General features: G+C 43.4%; 1 protein-coding gene across 3 annotated transcripts in view; it reads left to right on the plus strand.

Annotated features, from left to right (window-relative positions):
• KCNH8 (potassium voltage-gated channel subfamily H member 8) overlaps positions 1–23,732 on the plus strand; it is a 667,193-nt gene that overhangs the window by 301,546 nt on the left and 341,915 nt on the right. For all 3 annotated transcript variants that reach the window (XM_063922193.1, XM_063922191.1, XM_063922192.1), the window contains exon 2: positions 2,220–2,453. In XM_063922193.1, the coding sequence (XP_063778263.1) occupies positions 2,220–2,453 (234 nt within the window). The remainder of the gene's footprint in view (positions 1–2,219; positions 2,454–23,732) is intronic.

Below are 23,732 nucleotides of genomic sequence, written 5' to 3' on the forward strand. Positions count from 1 at the left end.
GGCGCTATGATCAGCTGCCCTAGGTATCTATCTCCCAAAGATGTCACCAAACACCTAAAAAATACAATATACAATACAAGTGGGGGATATACAACCCGGGGCGCTTTAAAAGTTCATATGTATGAGAATACGTTCCTTCTCTTTATTATTGGGTGTCTTCGTGCTTCTCTCTTATTCCACTCTGCGCTTGATTCCACTCAAAGTGATGCGGTATGTAGTCAGAGTTTTGAATGACAGGAAAGAAAAAAAGGTATATAGTGTAATACAGTCTTTATGCAGACTTCTATATGTATAAAACAGGGGGGTTTAAAGATGGAGCGTACCACACTCACTATAGACACATGGGGTCAAACTTGTAAAGGTATCTTTAACCAAAGGAAGGTAAGCGTACCCCACTCACACTGTCACTGGAGATTATGAAGCGCATCAAGGTATCTTTCATGTTTGTCCCCTTATATCTCCTCCGGTTATCCCAGTTTCAATATTGAACTCATTCATAGGGAAAAAATAAAAGATATCCAATGTGTATAATATTTTCCTGGAGAAATAAATCGTGGAGGAACCTTTCGGGTGAAGGTTACTGAGGGAAAAGATACCTTGATGTGCTTATAACAGAAACAACACTGTGAGTTGGGGTACGCAGATTGTGTTCATAATTCAAAGAATTTTAAAGATACCTTGATGTGCTTGTTTTTTCCCGATTTATAGTAAGTCGGGTACGTTTGCCACTACTGTCACACAGTGGTGGAATATAATCTGATTAAAGTACGCATAGTTTCTTGAAAAAACATTATTCTGGAAATCGGTAGATGTTTGATGATACTACACATTGGATATCTTTTATTTTTTCCCTATGAATGAGTTCAATATTGAAACTGGGATAATCGGAGGAGATATAAGGGGACAAACGTGAAAGATACCTTGATGCACTTCATAATCTCCAGTGACAGTGTGAGTGGGGTACGCTTACCTTCCTTTGGTTAAAGATACCTTTACAAGTTTGACCCCCCCAGTGTGTCTATAGTGAGTGCAGTACGCTCCATCTATAAATCCCCCTGTTTTATACATATAGAAGTCTGCATAAAGACTGTATTACACTATATACCTTTTTTTCTTTCCTCTCATTCAAAACTCTGACTACACACCGCATCACTTTGAGTGGAATCAAGCGCAGAGTGGAATAAGAGAGAAGCACGAAGACACCCAATAATAAAGAGAAGGAACGTATTCTCATACATATGAACTTTTAAAGCGCCCAAGGTTGTATATCCCCCACTTGTATTGTATACAAAGCTACAACGTCCACAGTCTCAAAAAGTCTAATGCCAAGGACATACGTGGTAGAGTTGAGGATACAAGCTAACAGTTCTATGGCTATCGCGAACAAAGCTGGAGAAAGTGGACGAACATTATGCATTCCCCTAGATAAGGAAGAGCATGCCAAGGTGAAACCCAGCTGATGCCCAATATATATGTTTATATATTGGCATATATTGGCCTGTATTCTTGGTGCAGGGGCTGATGTCACAGCTGGGCAGGCAAATTCAGACGCCAGCCCAGATGAATGACAGTACCAGGATATCGAGCACTGATCGGTAAGTGTATATGCTTATCTGGATCGGTCGCTCTGTCCTGTGTGTATCCAGCTTTACTTTGCAAAATGGAGCCCATTTATCAATGCGTTTTAGCTATTTAAAACTCATGGCATATGATAAATGGTGCTTCAGCCAATCACCTCCTCACTATCATTTTTCAAACACATGACAGGAGCCGATTGACTGGAGCACCATTTATTATACGCCATGAGTTTTAAATAGCTAAAACTCATTGATAAATGGAACCCATTGAATCAATAGATTACCTATTCACCCCATCCCTATCATGACATTGATATACAGTATAGCTAGGTTGATTTTTGGTATTTTTTACACAACTTTTGCTACTAATCATTATATTTATTCTTATTTAGAATGCTTACTGGAGTATTAAATACTGTTTCCACACTTAAATTGCATTCTCACTGTTACTCTAGGGAATATTTCTATAAACCAGCAATTATATCAATGTGCATGCATGTGAAATAGCACAATGATGGTAATGCTTGAATAAACCCATTTAGCCAGGGGGATTGTATTGCCACCACCACTGCATATGTTATATGTAATTGTAGTTTGTGATATATGTTATTTATTTATTTATTTTTTGAATTTGTTTTACAGACAGCAACTTCATTCTTGCAAATGCTCAGGTGGCCAAAGGGTTCCCAATAGTTTACTGTTCAGATGGCTTCTGTGAACTCGCTGGATTTGCACGAACTGAAGTCATGCAGAAGAGTTGCAGCTGTAAATTTTTATTTGGTGCTGAAACAAATGAACAGACAACACTTGAAATTGAAATGTCACTAGAGGAAAAGAGTGAATTCAAGGGGGAAATCATGTTCTACAAGAAGAATGGTAAGTGATTGTTTTTTTCTCTCTGGGCTCTACTTTGTTTTTATTCTTAAGTGTTTTGGATATTTGTGAGGTTTATATGTCATTTCACTGAGGAATAAAATGGATATTCTGCCATCTCCTCTCTACTGTTTCTTCAGTCATAATTTAGTTTTAGTATCCCAAAAAAACACAATGAATATAAAGGTCAGTTCTAATATATCTGCCTTAATAAATAGGCAAGCAGTAAACATTTATTTAATTGCAAACATAACCTTTAATATCTATTGTTTATTGTCATAAGTTACATAAAGATATGCAGAAACACATAAAAAGTAATTTGTGGCATTTCAGCTAGTGTATTATGGAAGAGTATTATTTTGCATGAAAATGGAACCATTTATTTCTCTGCTATCTACTGGTGATGTGATGTGTGGGCTAGAAGACAGTGGGGCAGATGTATTAACCTGAAGATGGCATAAGGAAGTTATAAACCAGTGATAAATGCAAGGTGATACACGTACCAGCCAATCGTCTCCTGTTAATTTACATATTGAAGCTGATTGGCTGGTGCGTGTATCACCTTGCATTTATCACTAGTTTCAGGAGCGGTTATTGTTGCAGGCAAGCAGTGCCTGCACCCGCCGCCTACCCGCACCCTGCAGCCGGCGCACCTGTCAGACACTAGAGGTCATTATTGACCTCTAGTGTCTGTGCGGCGCTGCAGTTGGGAGAAACATCATGACGTCTCTCTCATAGAGAGGAGCCGCGGGTGGCCATACGGAGCAGCAGCAGCAGCAGTGGTCGGGAAGCAGGAGTGGGTGTGTGTTTGTAAGCAGCTACTAAGGGGCACAGCAACAGGAGGCACAACTACTGGGGCACAGTGACAGGGGGCACAACTACTGGGGGCACAGCGACATGGGGCACAACTAAAGGGGCAAGTCTACGGGGGGCATAGCTATAGGGGGCACAACTACTGGGGCAAATCTACTGAGGGCATAGTTACAGGGGGCAAATCTACGCCCCTATGTTTGCCACACCCTTAAGCGGGCACTAACTGTTTTACCACTGGGTGGGCGCCAGTGGAAACTTGTGCACTGGGCGCTACAACATGTAGAACCGGCCTTAACTAGTTTATCACTTCCTTATGCCTTATTCAGGTTAATACATCTGCCCCAGTATACTGTATGTAAATCGTCAATTATGTATATAATATGAAAAGTCCTCTTGTGGGTCTGACATAATGGAAACAAAATTTTTTATCTAATATTCTGCTTGAAATCGAACTCTTTAAATTTTAGGATTATAATTTATTCCAATAAAGTACATTTATCGGTAACTTAACTATTAACTATTAATTAAACCAAATACCTAAAGAATATTTAGTATGCATGTATTTGCTTAAGGTAAACACTGAAGTCAGTAGTGCTTAGCTTAATAAACAATGTATAAACTTACAGTATGCTTGGCATGAGGGCTGCAGGATGATAAAACTGGGGGATTTTCAGGCTTTTATTCATGATATTGCAAAGGCTTTTGTATCACATGGGACCAGTCCTGGATTACTATAGCAATATTTAAGAGACAGACAACCTAGTGCAGAGTCCACCATAATTGCTCCAGCATTTTATATATGGAACCAAGGGCCCAATTCAGCTTAAAACGCATTTATGATGCGTTCGCATACTGAAGCCCTTCTGCGGTGTGCGCATGTGCAGAAGCTGCCCTGCGTGCGCGCATACAGTAAGATGCGATGGCCTTGAGTCCTATTGGATAAAGAGCTCTATATAAACTAAATTATTATTATTATTATTATTATTATTGTTATCTCACATATGCGAATACCTCTGCCTGATTGAAAGGCAGAGGCTTTTGTGGGGAGGGAGGGGGCGTGGACCCGGCATTTAGGGGGCAGCATTGCAGCATTTCGGGGGGCGCGGTCCAGACAACGCAGGTGTGTCTGGACTGTTTGTGGGGCTTACTGCCGTGGCTACGTGGCGTCACACGCAGCAGCTGCAACCCAAAACATGGCATGTATCTGCCTTAGCTAGGCAAGCGCTTTGCTGCTGATCAAAGTGCTAGCATGTTAGCAGGGGGGAAGGGCGAGGCATGCAGGGCAGACTTGCCTTGTGCTGTGCGTCCCCCTGCATGCTAGTGTAAAGGGTTGTAGTTGTGTGATTTTTTTGCACAGTTAGAACCCATGTTGAATTAGGCCCTAAATTCAGATATTTGCTGTATGCAGAACTGAACTTTACTCTGTGGTTTCACCACCCCTCATCCCTATTCCTGGCTTTCTAGCTGCCATGACTAACAGAGCGCACTTGCACCTGCCCTATCCTTGTATAAAAGGTGCACAAGAAAATATGTGTAATTATGCAGAAGCACAACTCTTTGTAGCCCATAAATTCCATTAACTACAGATGTAGCCAACTTTATCTTGACTGATTCTCTGCCTAGACAGATGTTTAGTCACGCTAAGCCGATAGCTTAGCTTGCTGAGTTTAATCACAGGCAGGCGCGTTGAGGCGATTCTAGATACTCAGCATGCATTACACATCTTCATCACTGGGTGGCTAATGCTCCACTAATTCAGTACTTTCGATCGTATAGCGGCGGATTGATCTACAGCTCTGGCAAATGGTCAGTGACGACTGTAATGTTAATAGATGGTGACCAATGGTCAGACGGTGAGAGCTCTCAATATAAATAAATAGTTTATACAGACACAAACGAACATGTTAAAAAACTTGTGTATGCAGACGCAAGATTGTGTATGGAGACACAACTAATTGTGTAAAAGGAAGTATGTACAATGCATAAACACCGTGCTTTTGAAATACATGTACAGTATGAGCGTCCAAATTCCCGTGACATTCACTTTATTATAATTTTTTTTCTTTGTTATACATTCAATGGAAGGGTGCACACAGGTTTCACATAAATCTTGTCTTGTAACCTGATTGGAACTCCCTACCTGTCTACTGCATGAACTCTACAGGCTCCCAGGGGGGAAGGGGAAAGTGGGATGGGGGTAGGGCGAGGCAGTGGAAAATACCATGTTCAGAGAACAGGCCAATGCTGATGGAGCGTCAGAATCCCCTAGCTAAAATACACAGGGTCGATAGGGATAAGCGAGGTCTATGCACATAATGATACACCAGGCCCCATCGCATCACAAAGTGACAAAATGTCCAAGGCACTTGAACCCCCGCCTTGTAGCATTATGTGCATAGACCTCGCTTAACCCTATCGCCCCTGTGTATTTTAGATAGGGGATTCCGATGATCCTTCAGCACTGCCCCGTAGCCTGCAAAACCTATGCCATCACTCGCTCCATAGCTGAGTGCTGACACAAGGTGGATGTTCATGTGCCTTGGACATTTTGTCACATTGTGATGCAATGGGGTCTGGAGTATTGTTAAGTGCATAGACCTCACTTATCCCTATCGACTCGCATTTTAGCTAGGGGATTCTGACGCTCCTTCAGCATTGCCTCATGACCTACAAAATCTGTGCTGTTGCTTGCTCTATAGCCGAGGGCCTCCATGGGGCAAGGAGTCACAGGCGGTAGCCATTTCAATTGAGTCTGCCCTGCTACAGAATTGTATGTGAACCGTATGGTGCATAGAACCTTAACAGTACAACCGCTCCTGCAGCTTTGCCCTGGTTTATGTGAATAACTCCCTCCCTGTCTACTGCATGACCTGTGCAGGCTCCCAGGGGGGAAGGGCGATGGGCTAGCGGCAGGCGGTGGAAAATACCGTGCTTTTGAAATGCAAGTACTGTATGAGTCCGAGTCCCCAGTATGTTCTTCTAGTGTACTAATTAGCACGAACAGCTTGTAACGTACAGTGGCAAGTTTAATCTTTCTATGTATAATGGAGAGATAAAAGCTCCTCCCTAAGTTCCTAGATGCCAAATCACCATCCTTAGTATCTCTGTACAGTATGTTCTACTAGTGTACTAATTAGCACGAACAGCTTTTAACTGGATGCCAAATCACTGTACTTAGTATCTCTGTACAGTATGTTTTATTAGGGTACTAATTAGCACGAACAGCTTGTAACGTACAGCGGCAAGTTTAATCTTTCTATGTATAATGGAGAGAGATAAAAGCTCCTCAGTAAGTTCCTGGATGCTAAATCACCGTACTTAGTATCTCTGTACAGTATATTCTATTTGGGTACTAATTAGCTGTTCGTGCTAATTAGTACCCTAATAGAAAATACTATACAGAGATACTAAGGATGGTGATTTGGCAACCAGGAACTTAAGGAGGAGCTTTTATCTCTCTATATTATACATAGAAAGATTAAACTTGCCACTGTACGTTACAAGCTGTTCGTGCTAATTAGTACACTAGTAGAACATACTGTACAGAGATACTAAGTACAGTGATTTGGCATCCAGGAACTTAGGGAGGAGCTTTTATCTCTCTCCATTGTAATCTTTCTAAGTATAATGGAGAGAGATAAAAACTCCTCCCTAAGTTACTGGATGCCAAATCACTGTCCGTAGTATCTCTGTACAGTATGTTCTACTAGTGTACTTATTAGCACGAGCAGCTTGTAACGTACAGTGGCAGGTTTGATCTTTCTATGTATAATGTAGAGAGATAAAAGCTCGTCTGTAAGTTCCTGGTTGCCAAATCACCATCCTTAGTATCTCTGTATAGTATTTTCTATTAGGGTACTAATTAGCATGAACAACTAATTAGTACCCTAATAGAACATACTGTACAGAGATACTAAGTACGGTGATTTGGCATCCAGGAACTTAGGGAGGAGCTTTTATCTCTCTCCATTATACGTAGAAAGATTAAACTTGCCGCTGTACGTTACAAGCTGTTCGTGCTAATTAGTACCCTAATAGAACATACTGTACAGAAATACTAAGTACAGTGATTTGGCATCCAGTTAAAAGCTGTTCGTCCTAATTAGTACACTAGTAGAACATAGAATACAGAGATACTAAGGACGGTAATTTTGCACCCAGGAACTTAGGGAGGAGCTTTTATCTCTCTCCATTATACTTATAAAGATTACAATGGAGAGAGATTAAAGCTCCTCCCTAAGTTCCAGGGTGCCAAATTACCGTCCTTAGTATCTCTGTATTCTATGTTCTACTAGTGTACTAATTAGCACGAATAGCTTGTAACGTACAGTGGCAAGTGTAATTTTCTAAGTATAATGGACAGAGATAAAAACTCCTCCCTATGTTCCTTGATGTCAAATTACCATGCTTAGCATTTCTGTACAGTATTTCCTATCTAGCCAGAAACCCTGCATCCTGAGCAAGCTAGGCGGACAATTGGAGGGGACCCGATACACAGTTGCTTCCCGTTTTCATTTCCAGTGTCACATAAACTAGTAGTTGGTCTTCCCCGAAAGCCAATAGTCTCCTCTTTTGTATGGTACCAGTCCTGAGTCTCTGGGACAGCCAGAACCAGAGATATCAGTACGCAAAGTGGTCCCATTTTCCTATAGACTATAATGGGCCCGTTAATTCAGACCCACCATGGGTTCCGACGCTTGCCATGAGCCTTGTGGGGGTCACAGAAACTTGGGGTTGGTACCCTCCAGTAGCTAATTGTCTCCCCTTCCATACCAACCTAGCAATGAAGGCTACCACTCTGAGAGTCCCAAAGTGCCAACCTTTTTATATTTATATATATCTATATATATATATATAGAGGCGTAGAGGCGCGGCACTCAGCTTCCCAATAGAAAAAAGACGGACCAATATTGTCATATGTCAACGTTTCAATGTATTTCTCACATTTTCGTCAGGTCTTTTTTGCGAGGGCACCAGCGCTGTTTATTTTATATTACTATGGAGTGCCAGACCCCAGAGCAGACTATATATATATATATATATATATATATATGTTCCTGTGACATTCACTTTATTCTTTTTTTCTTTGTTATACGTTCAATGAAAGGGTGCACACAGGTTTCACATAAATCAAAGTAAATCTGCAGCAGCGATTCATTCTGCTATATACAAATACACAGCGGTAATGAGTATAAATTAGTGTATTCCGATGACGCAACAAACTGAGCAACACAGTACTGTAGATCGTCGGCATTTGTGTATTGTACCTGACTTGAACTCCCTCCCCTTCCACTGCATGACCTGTGCAGGCGCCCAGGGGGGAAGGGCGATGGGGGTAGAGAGAGGCGGTGGAAAATACCGTGCTTTTGAAATACAAGTATTAGCATCCGAGTCCTCTAAGGCATAAACCAACACCAATGGGAAGGAAGTGCCAACCTTTTTTTATGTGTTCCTGTAACATTCACTTTATTATAATTTTTTTCTTTGTTATACATTCAATGGAAGGGTGCACTCAGGTTTCATATAAATCAGAGTGGGCCGGGGGATTTTCCTACATACAGTAGTATACTGTTGCACATGTCTTGTAACCTAATCAAACTCCCTCCCTGTCTACTGCATGTACTTTCCAGGCTCCCAGGGGGGAAGGGGAAAGTGAGATGGGGGTAGGGCGAGGCAGTGGAAAATGAAAGAAAAGGCATAATCAAAACCATGGGGAACTTTGCTGTGTATCGTTATGTGCATAGACCTCACTTATCCCTATCACCCCTGTGTATTTTAGCTAGGGGATTCTGACGCTCCTTTAGCATTGCCCCGTGACCTACAAAATCTGTGCTGTTATTTGCTCCATAGCCGAGGGCCTCCATGGGGCAAGGAGTTACGGGCGGTAGCCATTTCAATTGAGTCTGCCCTGCTACAGAATTGTATGTGTACCGTATGGTGCATAGAACCTTAACAGTACAACTGCTCCTGCAGCTTTGCCCTGGTTTATGTGAATAACTCCTGTACCGTACTGCTATATATATACTGGTGGTCAGCAAAATTCTGCACTGTCCTCCTACTATATACTGCTCACAACTAAAATGCAGCACAGGTATGGATGGATAGTATACTTGATGACACAGAGGTAGAGCAGTGGACTACTGTACCGTACTGCTATATATATACTGGTGGTCAGCAAAATTCTACACTGTCCTCCTACTATATACTGCGCACAACTAAAATGCAGCACAGGTATGGATGGATAGTATACTTGATGACACAGAGGTAGAGCAGTGGACTACTGTACCGTACTGCTATATATATACCGGTGGTCAGCAAAATTCTGCACTGTCCTCCTACTATATACTGCGTACAACTAAAATGCAGCACAGGTATGGATGGATAGTATACTTGAAGACACAGAGGTAGAGCAGTGGACTACAGTACCGTACTGCTATATATGTACTGGTGGTCAGCAAAATTCTACACTGTCCTCCTACTATATACTGCGTACAACTAAAATGTAGCACAGCTATGAATGGATAGTATACTTGATGACACAGAGGTAGAGCAGTGGACTACTGTACCGTACTGCTATATATATACCAGTGGTCAGCAAAATACTGCACTGTCCTCCTACTATATACTGCGTACAACTAAAATGCAGCACAGGTATGGATGGATAGTATACTTGACGACACAGAGGTAGAGCAGTGGACTACAGTACCGTACTGCTATATATGTACTAGTGGTCAGCAAAATTCTACACTGTCCTCCTACTATATACTGCGCACAATTAATATGCAGCACCGGTATGGATGGATAGTATACTTGACGACACAGAGGTAGAGCAGTGGACTACTGTACCATACTGCTATATATATATACTGGTGGTCAGCAAAATTCTACACTGTCCTCCTACTATATATTGCGCACAACAAAAAAATGCAGCACAGGTATGGATGGATAGTATACTTGATGACACAGAGGTAGAGCAGTGGACTACTGTACCGTACTGCTATATATATACCGGTGGTCAGCAAAATTCTGCACTGTCCTCCTACTATATACTGCATACAACTAAAATGCAGCACAGGTATGGATGGATAGTATACTTGACGACACAGAGGAAGAGCAATGGACTACTGTACCGTACTGCTATATATATACTGGTGGTCAGCAAAATTCTGCACTGTCTTCCTACTATATACTGCGCACAACTAAAATGCAGCACAGGTATGGATGGATAGTATACTTGATGACACAGAGGTAGAGCAGTGGACTACTGTATCGTACTGCTATATATATACTGGTGGTCAGCAAAATTCTACACTGTTCTCCTACTATATAATGCGCACAACTAAAATGCAGCACAGGTATGGATGGATAGTATACTTGATGACACAGAGGTAGAGCAGTGGACTAGTGTACCGTACTGCTATATATATACCGGTGGTCAGCAAAATTCTGCACTGTCCTCCTACTATATACTGCGTACAACCAAAATGCAGCACAGGTACGGATGGATAGTATACTTGACGACACAGAGGTAGAGCAATGGACTACTGTACCGTACTGCTATATGTATACTGGTGGTCAGCAAAATTCTGCACTTTCTCCTACTATATACTGCACACAACTAAAAATGCAGCACAGGTATGGATGGATAGTATACTTGATGACACAGAGGTAGAGCAGTGGACTACTGTACCGTACTGCTATTTATATACTGGTGGTCAGCAAAATTCTGCACTGTCCTCCTACTATATACTGCGCTCAACTAAAATGTAGCACAGGTATGGATGGATAGTATACTTAATGACACAGAGGTAGAGCAGTGGACCACTGTACCATACTGCTATAAATATACTGGTGGTCAGCAAAATTCTGCACTGTCCTCCTACTATATACTGCACACAACTAAAATGCAGCACAGGTATGGATGGATAGTATACTTGATGACACAGAGGTAGAGCAATGGAATACTGTACCGTACTGCTATATATATACTGGTGGTCAGCAAAATTCTGCACTGTCCTCCTACTATATACTGCGCGCAACTAAAAATGCAGCACAGGTATGGATGGATAGTATACTTGATGACACAGAGGTAGAGCAGTGGACTACTGTACCGTACTGCTATTTATATACTGGTGGTCAGCAAAATTCTGCACTGTCCTCTTACTATATACTGCGCACAACTAAAATGCAGCACAGGTATGGATGGATAGTATACTTAATGACACAGAGGTAGAGCAGTGGACTACTGTACCGTACTGCTATATATATACTGGTGGTCAGCAAAATACTGCACTGTCCTCCTGCTATATACTGCGCACAACTAAAATGCAGCACAGGTATGGATGGATAGTATACTTGACGACACAGAGGTAGAGCAATGGACTACTGTACCGTACTGCTATATATATACTGGTGGTCAGCAAAATTCTGCACTATCCTCCTACTATATACTGCGCACAACTAAAATGCAGCACAGGTATGGATGGATAGTATATTTGACAACACAGAGGTAGAGCAGTGGACTACTGTACCGTACTGCTATATATATACTGGTGGTCAGCAAAATTCTGCACTGTCCTCCTACTATATACTGCGCACAACTAAAATGCAGCACAGGTATGGATGGATAGTATACTTGACGACACAGAGGTAGAGCAATGGACTACTGTACCGTACTGCTATATATATACTGGTGGTCACAGCAAAATTCTGCACTGTCCTCCTACTATATACTGCGCACAACTAAAATGTAGCACAGGTATGGATGGATAGTATACTTAATGACACAGAGGTAGAGCAGTGGACCACTGTACCATACTGCTATAAATATACTGGTGGTCAGCCAAATTCTGCACTGTCCTCCTACTATATACTGCGCACAACTAAAATGCAGCACAGGTATGGATGGATAGTATACTTGATGACACAGAGGTAGAGCAATGGAATACTGTACCGTACTGCTATATATATACTGGTGGTCAGCAAAATTCTGCACTGTCCTCCTACTATATACTGCGCGCAACTAAAAATGCAGCACAGGTATGGATGGATAGTATACTTGATGACACAGAGGTAGAGCAGTGGACTACTGTACCATACTGCTATTTATATACTGGTGGTCAGCAAAATTCTGCACTGTCCTCCTACTAAATACTGCGCACTTCTAAAATGCAGCACAGGTATGGATGGATAGTATACTTAATGACACAGAGGTAGAGCAGTGGACTACTGTACCGTACTGCTATATATATACTGGTGGTCAGCAAAATTCTGCACTGTCCTCCTACTATATACTGCGCACAACTAAAATGCAGCACAGGTATGGATGGATAGTATACTTGACGACACAGAGGTAGAGCAATGGACTACTGTACCGTACTGCTATATATATACTGGTGGTCACAGCAAAATTCTGCACTGTCCTCCTACTATATACTACAATGCAGCACAGATATGGAGCATTTTTCAGGCAGAGAACTTAGATATTTTCAGCACACTGAGCACAGATATTTGCAAGCACACTGAGCTGAGCACAGATATTTGCAGCACACTGAACACAGAAACTGAGAGAACGCAGCCACGTCCTCTCGCTATCATCTTCAAAGCACGAGTGAAAATGGCGGCGACCCGCGGCTTGTTATATAGAATACAAATCTCGCGAGAATCCGACAGCGGGATGATGACGCTCGGGCGCGCTCGGGTTAACCGAGCAAGGCAGGAAGATCCGAGTCTGCCTCGGAACCGTGTAAAATAGGTGAAGTTTGGGGGGGGGGGGGTTCGGATCCCGAGGAACCAAACCCGCTCATCACTATTTAAAATATCACAATGCTAGATTGCAAAAAAATAAATCATTAAAAAACTGACACATTAATTTGGCTCCTTGTTGGCAATAATATCACAACCTGGCTAGTATTTTAGTATAAACTAAATGGGATTCTTCCAGTTTACTTAAAGTAAATCACAAATGAGTACAGTATATCTTTGCTCCGTGCGCTACAAGTCGCGTTAGACATAACGAGTGTGTGATATGTGTCTCGGTAGCGCTAAGGGTCTTTTTTGAAGGGGGGGGGTTCCCTCAAAAATTCATCTTAGATGCACAGTAATGTAATAGGACGAACAAGCAGCTTCTGCTGATTAAAATGATATGCAGCATGCCTATATTCTGTGTGTGACTGCGACTGTATTTGCATACAAAATGTTATGCTACCTGGCATTTTGGATGCAGATAGAGCCGCAATTACTCATAAAATATAGGCAAAAAAGACACTTGGCACTACCGCATCCCACCACGGTATGCTGCGCTGCAAGGATGGAAGAGGAAACATGTATATTTGAATTTCCTGCAAAGGACCTTAAATTTTTATAAGACATACATTTACAGTGCAGTGCAGGTCTGGAAGTACATGGAAAATTCTAGGCACAGCAACGGTGCTGCCCCCAGGGCCCTTTTGCAACGCCACTGCTCGCACCCCATATTTATGGCCCTGTGTACTGATCCTGCCTACTTTGGTGTTGGCTCCACCTACCGTTCATTTGGTATCGCCCACATGGGGCCATTTCTAAAAAAATATTCCAGGGCACTTTTAGTTCCCAATCCGCCCCTGTGCGTGCGATATCTCAAAACAAAGAAAGGAGACATGGACGTGTGTATGTGTGTAATTGCTGCACAACTGGATTTTCTGTCTTTTCTAAACATCAAGCTTTGCTCATTGCTTGTGACTGCTGACCCACTTACTGGGAAGCAAGCAACATATAACAGACCTGAAAAGTATTCTAAACTATAATAATTCTAAACTATAATAATTTCCAGTGGTATTGTCAAGAGGACTCTCATATATGAATGTTATAAGGCATCATTTATATAATGCTGCTAGCTTTTGTAGCAGACATGCAGTGATACACATGCACATGCATCATACACGCATCCCACACACACAATTACCTACTGAGACTGGGAATCTGTACTTTAAACAAAATTTAGATGCAGCTGTCATGGCCTAGGTTTGCTCGTGCACTAATTCCCCGTTTTGCACCAACATTCCAACATCTGGTCTAATTACGCTGTTAAACAGCAGTTAATGCTCACACATACATATAAATGCTTATATGCATGCACACGACTGTAGCGCACACACTGTTAGTGAATACATGATACACCTACAGCAAAACTCACAGTGTGCGTAAACAATGGATAGACACTAGAAATTACACACATGTAGATCTTAAAAGAGAGAGAATATATAAGGAGAGAGAGAAACCACCTTCAATAGCATATACAAAGAGAGAGGACCCACAAAAATATATCATAGAATGGGGAAAAGGGTGGATGGGGACAAGAAATAAAGAAGTAAACAAACAACAGCAAGCCTTAACTGCAATTGGAGCTCCAAGTGGCATTTGAGCCCAATGTGGCATTTAAGTCTCAAATGGCAACAAATGCTGAAAAATGTCTCCCAAGCAACACAATATATCTCAACAACAGAGAGCACCAAAAAAAAGGTTGCTGGAAAAAACTAAAAAGGCAGAACACAACAAAGAACAAAAGTAAAAATGTATGCTCACATGACATAATACTGCTTTGCTTCTAAGTCATTTTGGTGGAAATGAAATTCAAGAGAACTATTTTGGCCCAATTAACCAAAAATGTTTGCATTGTGGAGTTAAATCCTTAACTGTTAAATCAATATGAACTACTGTCTGGGCAGAATATTAAATGTGCAAAATGAGGTTATGGTCAACCACTGAAAGCTATGTGAATGGTTATAATGACTACTGTATTTCAACAAATTCAGGAACCACTTCCAATCCTACAGTGGCTTGGCATGTATGGGAACATAAGTGAATGAGTCGGTCACAAGGACAAAAGGTCCATTCTGATAGCCAAATTTAGCATGCTACAATGGGGTTACATTCTAATGTTGGACAAACTCCAAAATGTTTTCCCTGTGATAAATCCATTGTCTAAGCAGTATAAGCATACACAGGGCCGGTGTTAGGGTGTTCGGCGCCCCCCTGCAAGCTATAAATTTGCGCTCTCCCTCTCATAGTTAATAAAGGGAGAGCGTGCGCCAAAGGCAGCAAAAAGGATTATGGTTTCAGAAGGGGCATGACCAAATCACGGTACCACCAATTCAAATTACACAACACAGTAGCACAATCTTATTCACTTTACATCACATAGTAGTACCCCTTATAAACATTATGCTACACAGTAGTACCCCTTATACACATTTTGCTATACAGTAATACCCCTTATACAGGTTAAACTACACAGAAGTACCCCTTATACAGGTTACACTACACAGTTGTACCCTTTAAAAAGGCAGCATCAAGTGGTAGTGTCTCTTATTCATTTTACGCTACACTGTAGTGCCTCTTATACACAATGTACACAGTAGTGTCAATTATACACATAATGTCCACAATAGTAGCGCCCCTTACACATAATGCCCACATATTACAAAGTAGTACCCCTTATAAACGTTATGCTACACAGTAGTACCCCTTATATATGTTATGCTACATAATAGTACCCTTATAAACGTTATGCTACACAGTAGTACTTACACTACACAGTAGTACCCCTTATACAGGTTACACTACACAGTAGTACCCCTTGTACAGGTTACACTACACAGTAGTACCCTTTACAAAGGTCGCATCAAGTGATAGTACCTCTTATTCATTTTCCGCTACACTGTAGTGACTCATATACACAATGGCCACAGTAGTGTGAATTATATACATAATGTCCACAATAGTAGCGCCCTTACACATAATGCCCACAGTAACATAGAAGCATAGAATTTGATGGCAGATAAGAACTACTGTACTCTGCCCATCTAGTCTGCCCATTTATACGCACACACATACACACTAGGGTTAAGTTTTGTCAGGAGCCAATTAATCTACCAGTATATTTTTGGAATGTGGGAGGAAACCGGAGTACCCAGACGAAACCCACACAAGCACAGATGGAATATACAAACTCCACACAGTTAAGGCCATGGTGGGAATCAAACACACAACCTCAGTGCTGTGAGGCAGTAATTCTTAATAGGCCCTAATATATATATATAATACATATAAAGCAGCACTTCCAAAGCTATGTAAAAAAGTCACCGATACCATCCTGGAGATCCTCTGGCATGAGGTCCAATGTCCATGTCGGTGGCACAACGGATAATGATATTCTTAGACAGCAGAAAATATGATCAAAAGTGAATCCTGATGACGAGGTAAATTTGAAACATTGATCATATTATATATATATATATATATATATATATATAGAGAGAGAGAGAGAGAGAGAGAGAAAGAGAGAGAGAGAGAGAGAGAGAGAGAGACAGTTTGAAAACTGCTTTGTCTAAAAAAGTGGTCCATAGAAACAATTACTTTTTTTATTATTATTTTTAAGTAAGGGTGAAGAAAATATGTAACTTACAAGGAACCCGCCCACACCCCTGCCACAATAAAAATCCTGTGTATGCCATAGGATATAGGAAGATTTGATGCACTAGTTTGCTATTAAAAAAATATGGCAGCTGAACGGGTAGACAAACACTCCTGAACTTCTTTCCAGACCACCACATTGTCATTCTACTTCCAATGTAATGTTTTTCAATAAAACCGGTTGCTTAATATAAAGTTATTCAGACTCAGACATTATACGTAAAAGTATACATATACATTATACATAATCATACATACATTATACATACTGTCCACAGGAGGGGACTTGCAGGGGCGTAGGGAGGGCGGTTCCGGTGGAGCGCAAGCTCCAGCTGCCGGAAACTTCAGGGACCGTTACCCACACTGCAAGTCCTTTGTAGTCTGGCACCAGCTTTTTACAGATGAGGCGCGGGATGGCAGCAGCAGTGAGACAGAGCAGCATGCACAGCAGGGTTCTAATTGGCGGCTGCTACCTGCTTAGCTCCTGTCACCCATGTGGCGGCACAGGAGTAGGCACTGGCTCCATAGGGGAGGAAGGCAATGGTATGAGAACATAATTAAACTGGAACTGAGGATGAGGATGTGACTGGGGCATGAGTATGGTGACGGGGCAAGGGGCAGAGGATGGTGATGGGGAAAGCAGCAGGGGGCAGAGGATGGTGATTGGGCAAGGGGCAGAGGATGGTGATAGGTCAGGGGGCTCAGGAAGATGATGAGATCCTGAGGTGATGAGGGCTGGGGACAGTTATGAGGTGCTAAGGGCCCCAGGGGAAGGAGGGTGTGGAATTAAGGGTGTGGGCGGATGGGGGTGCCGTGATGTGAGCTTGCTCCTGGTAAAATTGCTTCATACTACGCCTCTGGGGACTTGTGTGGTGCGGTGCTAAACAATTAATTGAGAGGTGGGGAGGGGAGGGAGGGAGACTGTGACCTCACCAAAGAGGAGCGCCAGGTGGACCAGTGAAGAAGAGCCACTTCTCATTACCGGCGCCTCAGCGAGAAGAGGGAGTGAGATAGCTGATGCCGGGAAGAGCTGCACGTCTTGCGCTACCAGTGATGCTGCCTCTACGGTGTGACAAGCGCACAGCACAGGGATGCAGAGCAAGGACAGTGCCTCTCCAGCCCAGCGCCACCCTGCTTTGCATCCCTTCGCTGAGTGGGTTCTGCCGGGCCTGGTGACAGGAGGGGCAGGTCAGGGAGGGGAGGAGACCACCTACTTTCTCATTTTGGCCCATGGCTAGCCGCAGCGCACTGTTATTAGTCCTGCTGACTGATCCTGCTGATCTAATGACTGATCCTGTCATTAGTCCTGCTGATGAGAGCACACATGCTCACCAACACACTCAGACACTCACTCTCTTAACGTTTCCCTCAACCTGGTGGCCGCGTGTAGCTCCGCCCCCTTTCACCAGTGTAACTAAGTCCCTTTTTGTCCATGTAGCTCCGTCCCCTTTCATTCGGTCACTGTCACAGAAGGAGGGAGTGGGGGACAGCTTCAAGCTGCTGGCGCTGGCTGCTGCCTGTCATACAGTGACAGCCTCAGGCACAGCAGTCGGCAGCAGCAGGGGGGACAGGGCAGCGCAGCAGCGGGGATGCAAAGCAGAGAGAGCACCTCTCCTGCCTGGCGCCTACCTGCTTTGCATCCCTTTGCTGAGCGGGTAGCGCCGGGCCTGAGCATACAGTATGCTTCATTCTGAACAAGAGGAGCTGCCCAAGGCAACTCACCCACAAACTGAAATTTGCATGACAATTTTTAGATACAAATCGGGACATGTTGAAAGATATAGGGCCAAATGTATTAAACCTTAAAAAGGGATAAAGTGGAGACGGATAAAGAGTGATAAAGTACCAGTCAGTATCAGCTCCTAACTGCCATTTTTCAAACGCATTCTGTGACATGACATTTAGGAGTTCATTGGCTGGTACTTTATCACTCTTTATCCGTCTCCACGTTATCACTTTTTAAGGCTTAATACATTTGACCCATAATGCTCTAAAAACTAGGGATGTGCACCAGCCCAAATCATGGGTTTTGGGTTCTTGTTTTGGATCTAGATCTCCTTCGTGTTTTGGATCAGTATTTGTTTTACCAAAACCTTCCCTTGTGAGTTTTGGATCTGTATTTGTTTTGGATCTGTTTTTTTTTTTCTTTTAAAAAAATCATAAAAACAGATAAAATCACAGAATTTGGGCCTGTTTTTGTTCCTACAGTATTATTAACCTGAATAACATTAATCTCCACTAATTTCCAGTCAATTTTGACCACCTTACAGCTCACAATATTGTTTTCATCCAGTTTAGGCCAAAAGGTTGCACCGAGGTAGCTGGATGACTAAGCTAAGCAACAGCAGTGGACACTTAAACTGCAACTAAGAAAAGGAATGGCAAAGTATACCAATGTTTGTCGTCACAATCAGCAATGTTCCAAACAGCACATAATGCAAAAAAAAGAGATGCAAGATGGAACTGTCCTTGGGCCCTCCCACCCTCCCTTATGTTGTATATATTAAACAGGACATGCACAGTTTAACAAACCAATCATTTCAGCCACAGGGACTATAACTTGTGGCTGAAATGATTGGTTTGTTTGGGCCCCCTCAAAACAATTTTTTAGAAGGACTACCTCAGATAAGTAATGACTTTAAGGATGTTGATGATAAGGCGTTAATCACATTATAATCTTGTACAAAAAATGTCATGTCTTTGCCACAAATTGCGTAACATGGAGGAGGTGCCTAGATTGCCAACATTCCTATCTCACAAATGGAACAGATGCTTTCACAAACATTGTCAGGATTAGGGTAAAAATAATGTCACACCCAAGAGGTGGCTTTTTTGGTCTTATGCCCAGGCATCACAATGGCTTTCTTTTTATCACGGTCAACAACTGCAGCCACCGGTGGCTGATTTACACAAACAACATCATCAACATCCTCAGTGTCAGATAGTAGTAGTACGCACATATCCCCCCCATATCCCCCTCATCCTGTTCCACTTCCACACACAAATCCTCAATTTCTATTATGTCCACCTCATCATCACCATCTTTACTTGCACAATACAAGTATGAGTCAGAAATAGTAATCAAATACTGCGATTTAATTTCACCAACACTGTTTCAAAAATATGTATATAAGTATGAAATAATAATCAAACACAGCGGTTTAATTTCACCAACAGTGTTGCACAATACAAGTATGAGTATGAGTATGAAATAGTAATCAAACACTGTGGTTTAATTTCACCAAAAGAGTTGCAGAATATGTGTGTGAGTCAGAAATAGTAATCGAATACTGCAGTTGACCTTCACCAACAGTGTCGCACAATACATGTATGAGTACAAATAATAATATACTGTGGTCTGACCGGCAGTGTCACAGAACTTATGAAAATAAAATACAAATTGTATAGTACACTGGGGTACAGCACAAACAAACAAAAAAAGATGAATAATATTTTTAGGCTTTTTGTTTTTAGCTTCTATTATTTTAATTTTACACTGGGACGGAGCCCCTGGATGGATGCACAGATCACCCCTTTCAGTTACAGCAGACAGAGCACCTCGCCTGGACTGATACAGCAGAGCACCCCTTTCAGATACAGCAGACAGAGCACCCCTTTCAGATACAGCAGACAGAGCACCTCACCTGGACTGATACAGTAGAGCACCCCTTTCAGATAGAGCAGCCAGAGCACCCCTTTCAGATACAGTAGGCAGAGCACCCCGCCTGGACTGATACAACAGAGCACCCCTTTCAGATACAGCAGATAAAACAATCCTTTCATATACAGCAGACAGAGCACCCCTTTCAGATACAGCAGACAGAGCACCCGCCTCACGCCAGACAACACAGTACTGAGACAGACACGTCCATCCAGTACACTCTCCACAGCTGGAGTGAAGATGGCGCCGATCACCGGGAACCTTTATAGAATCCAAAAGCTGTGAGAATCCGACAGCGGGATGATGACGTTCGGCCTCGATTTGGGATCTGAGTAAGACAGGAAGTCCCGAGACGGACTCGGACCCGCTCATCTCTAATAAAAACAGTAGCAATTATGGCTTGTTGAAAACTATTACCATTTTAACCACTTAATTAGCAAATATATATATTTTTTTAAATGACACTTTTAAAAATGTTGATTTTTCAGAACAACTCATATACAGTATAGGTCTACCGATGCTCAGATCATTTTCAACCATCGTGACTTTACATTTTTTATACAGAAGCATCTGCAGGGTATACACAGACAAGGAGAGAAGGTGAGAGATGCATCTTTTATATTTCCATAGCAGCTGCTAATTTCTACAGCTGCAGGGAGGAGATTGCTGCCGGGAAGCAGAGGGGCTGGGAGGTCCCTCTGAGAGTGGCAGCTGCTGGAACAATCTGTTCCAGCAGCCGCTCAGTGGGCACTTCTGACTGGTCACATCAGAAGTGACCATGGGCGTCATTCTGAGTTGATCGCATGCTGCAACTTTTTGCAGCCCATGCGATCAACTAGACGCCGCCTATGGGGGAGTGTATTTTTGCATAGCAAGGCTGCGATCACTTGTGCAGCCCTGCTGTGCAAAAAATGTTTTGTGTAGAACAAGACCAGGGTAAGAGTTACTTACCCTGTGCGATCAATCCAGCGTTGCAGGTCCCAGAATTGACGTCAAACATCCACCCTCCAAATGCCTCGACACACCTGCGTTTGGATCTCCACTCCAAGAAAACGGTGAGTTGACGCCCGGTTCCGCCTTCCTCCTATCAATCTTCTTGCGGCCACCGCTGAGTCCGCTTTCTTCGTTAGCGGCGTCACTGACTGGTGACTGGCGACAGCCATTGCCAGGCAACGACACGCCTGCGCAATGCAGCTGCCGCGCACAGGAAGAAGCGCAGCGTGCGATCGGAATGACCCCCCATGTCAGAGAAAGCCCAGCCTGGTGGGGTCACATCTGATGCAACCACGCCAGTCAAGTGTTTAAGTCAACTTTGTGATCTAGTGTTATATACTCTATTGCAGGGGTGGCCAAACAGCTGATCGCGATCGACTGGTCGACTGCGGACATGTAACCAGTCAATCGTGATCCATCGCCCATCCACAGAGGTGAGGTGAGGAGAGCGCAGTGCACGCCTCTTCTGCCTGCCGCCCTGCCACTCAGTCTTGTGGTCTCCGGCGGTGACGGCAGAGTGTATATCTCAAATCAGGCGCCGGTTCATTAGCCAATCAGAGCTCGCGGAACGGCGCCTGATTTGAGATATACACGCTGACGTCACCGCCGAAGACTAGCCTGAGCACCCGGGGCAGGGCCGCAGGCAAGAGAGGCGCGCTCTGCGCTCTCCTCACCACAGCAGCACTATGGGGGCATATCTGGCACTGTGGGCACTTGGCACTGTGGGGACATATGTGTCACTGTGGGGACATATGTGGCACTGTGGGGGCATATCTGGCACTGTGGGGGCATATCTAGCACTGTGAGGGCATATCTGGCACTGTGGGCACATGGCACTGAGGGGGCATATCTAGCACTGTGATGGCACATGGTACTGCGGGGGCATATATAGCACTGTGGGGGCATATCTGGCACTGTGGGCACATGGAACTGTGGGGGTCATATCTAGCACTGTGGGCACATGGCACTGTGGGCGCATATTTGGCACTGTGGGGGCATATATGGCACTGTGGGGACATATCTAGCATGGTAGGGGCATATCTGGCACTGTGGGGACATGACACTTTGGGGGCATATGTGTATCTGGCACTGTGGGGGTATATCTGGCACTGTGGGCACATGGCACTGTGGGGGGCATATCTAGCACTGTGGGGGCATATCTGGCACTGTGGGCACATGGCACTGTGGGGGCATATGTGGCACTGTGGGAACATATCTAGCACTATGGGGGCATATCTGGCAATGTGGGCACATGGCACTGTGGGGGCATATCTGGCACTGGGGGCTTATCTGTCACTGTGGGCACATGGCATTCTGGGGGCATATGTGGCACTATGGGGGCATATCTGGTGCTGTCGGGGCATATCCAGCACTGTGGGGGCATATCTGGCACTGTGGGCACATGGCACTGTGGGGGCATATGTGTATCTGGCACTGAGGGGGCATATCTGGCACTGTGGGGGCATATGTGTATCTGGCACTGTGGAGGCATATCTGGCACTGTGGGGGCATATGTGTTTGAGGTTTTTACCTGTGGGGGCCAATGCGAAATTTTGTGCGAGACGGTCATTACACCCTGTGCAGCAAGGCTACGTCCCTTTTTTGTTATACCATGCCCCTTTTTTGTTATGCCACGCCCCTTTTTTGGGCGATCCCACCTAGGTAGATCACAAAAGCTTTTTAGCTTTCACAGTAGATCACCGACTTAAAAAGTCTGGCCACCCCTACTCTATTGTATCCTCATAATGACTTGGGTTGGACAACTGGTGTTGAAAAAGTCACTGTCAAAGAGGAAATTTAATTAATACACTACAGTGTGACAGAACTGTCTGTCATTCAGACTGAAACTTCACATAACTGCAATGGTAGGAAGAATTGTCCAGAAAGGGAATTTTAATATTTAAGGGGATGGTGTATGTAGAAGATACAACATAAAAAAAAACAATTTTGAGACATGTTCCATCATTATTTCTATACAGATATGTCTACAAACATCTTTTGATGAAAAGGGCTGCATGGCATGGCGTTGCCGCGATCGCAGCAAAGCCATGCCATTGTAGTCCTTTGTTCTGCTAAAATACCGCTGAGTGAACCAGATATAACCGCGTGTAGCAGGAGCATACCTGACCCCTACCCATGCTCTTGCACTGCGGCAGGGTCCCCCTCAGTATGTAGGGCAGCAGGAATGTCTCAATCCTGCTGCCTGTGGGCACACAGTATTTTCTGTATGCGTTTGCAGGTGCGTGCATACTCTGCAAACGCCACACTGTGCTGGAAATCTTTGCCTGCAATGCGCAAAGATGAATGGGGACACTTCTGTATATACTTTTAAAATAAAAATTTGGTTTAAAGATTGCAGAAAT

The sequence above is a fragment of the Pseudophryne corroboree genome, chromosome 5, assembly GCF_028390025.1.
Source record: "Pseudophryne corroboree isolate aPseCor3 chromosome 5, aPseCor3.hap2, whole genome shotgun sequence".
In the NCBI taxonomy this organism is placed as follows: domain Eukaryota; kingdom Metazoa; phylum Chordata; class Amphibia; order Anura; family Myobatrachidae; genus Pseudophryne; species Pseudophryne corroboree.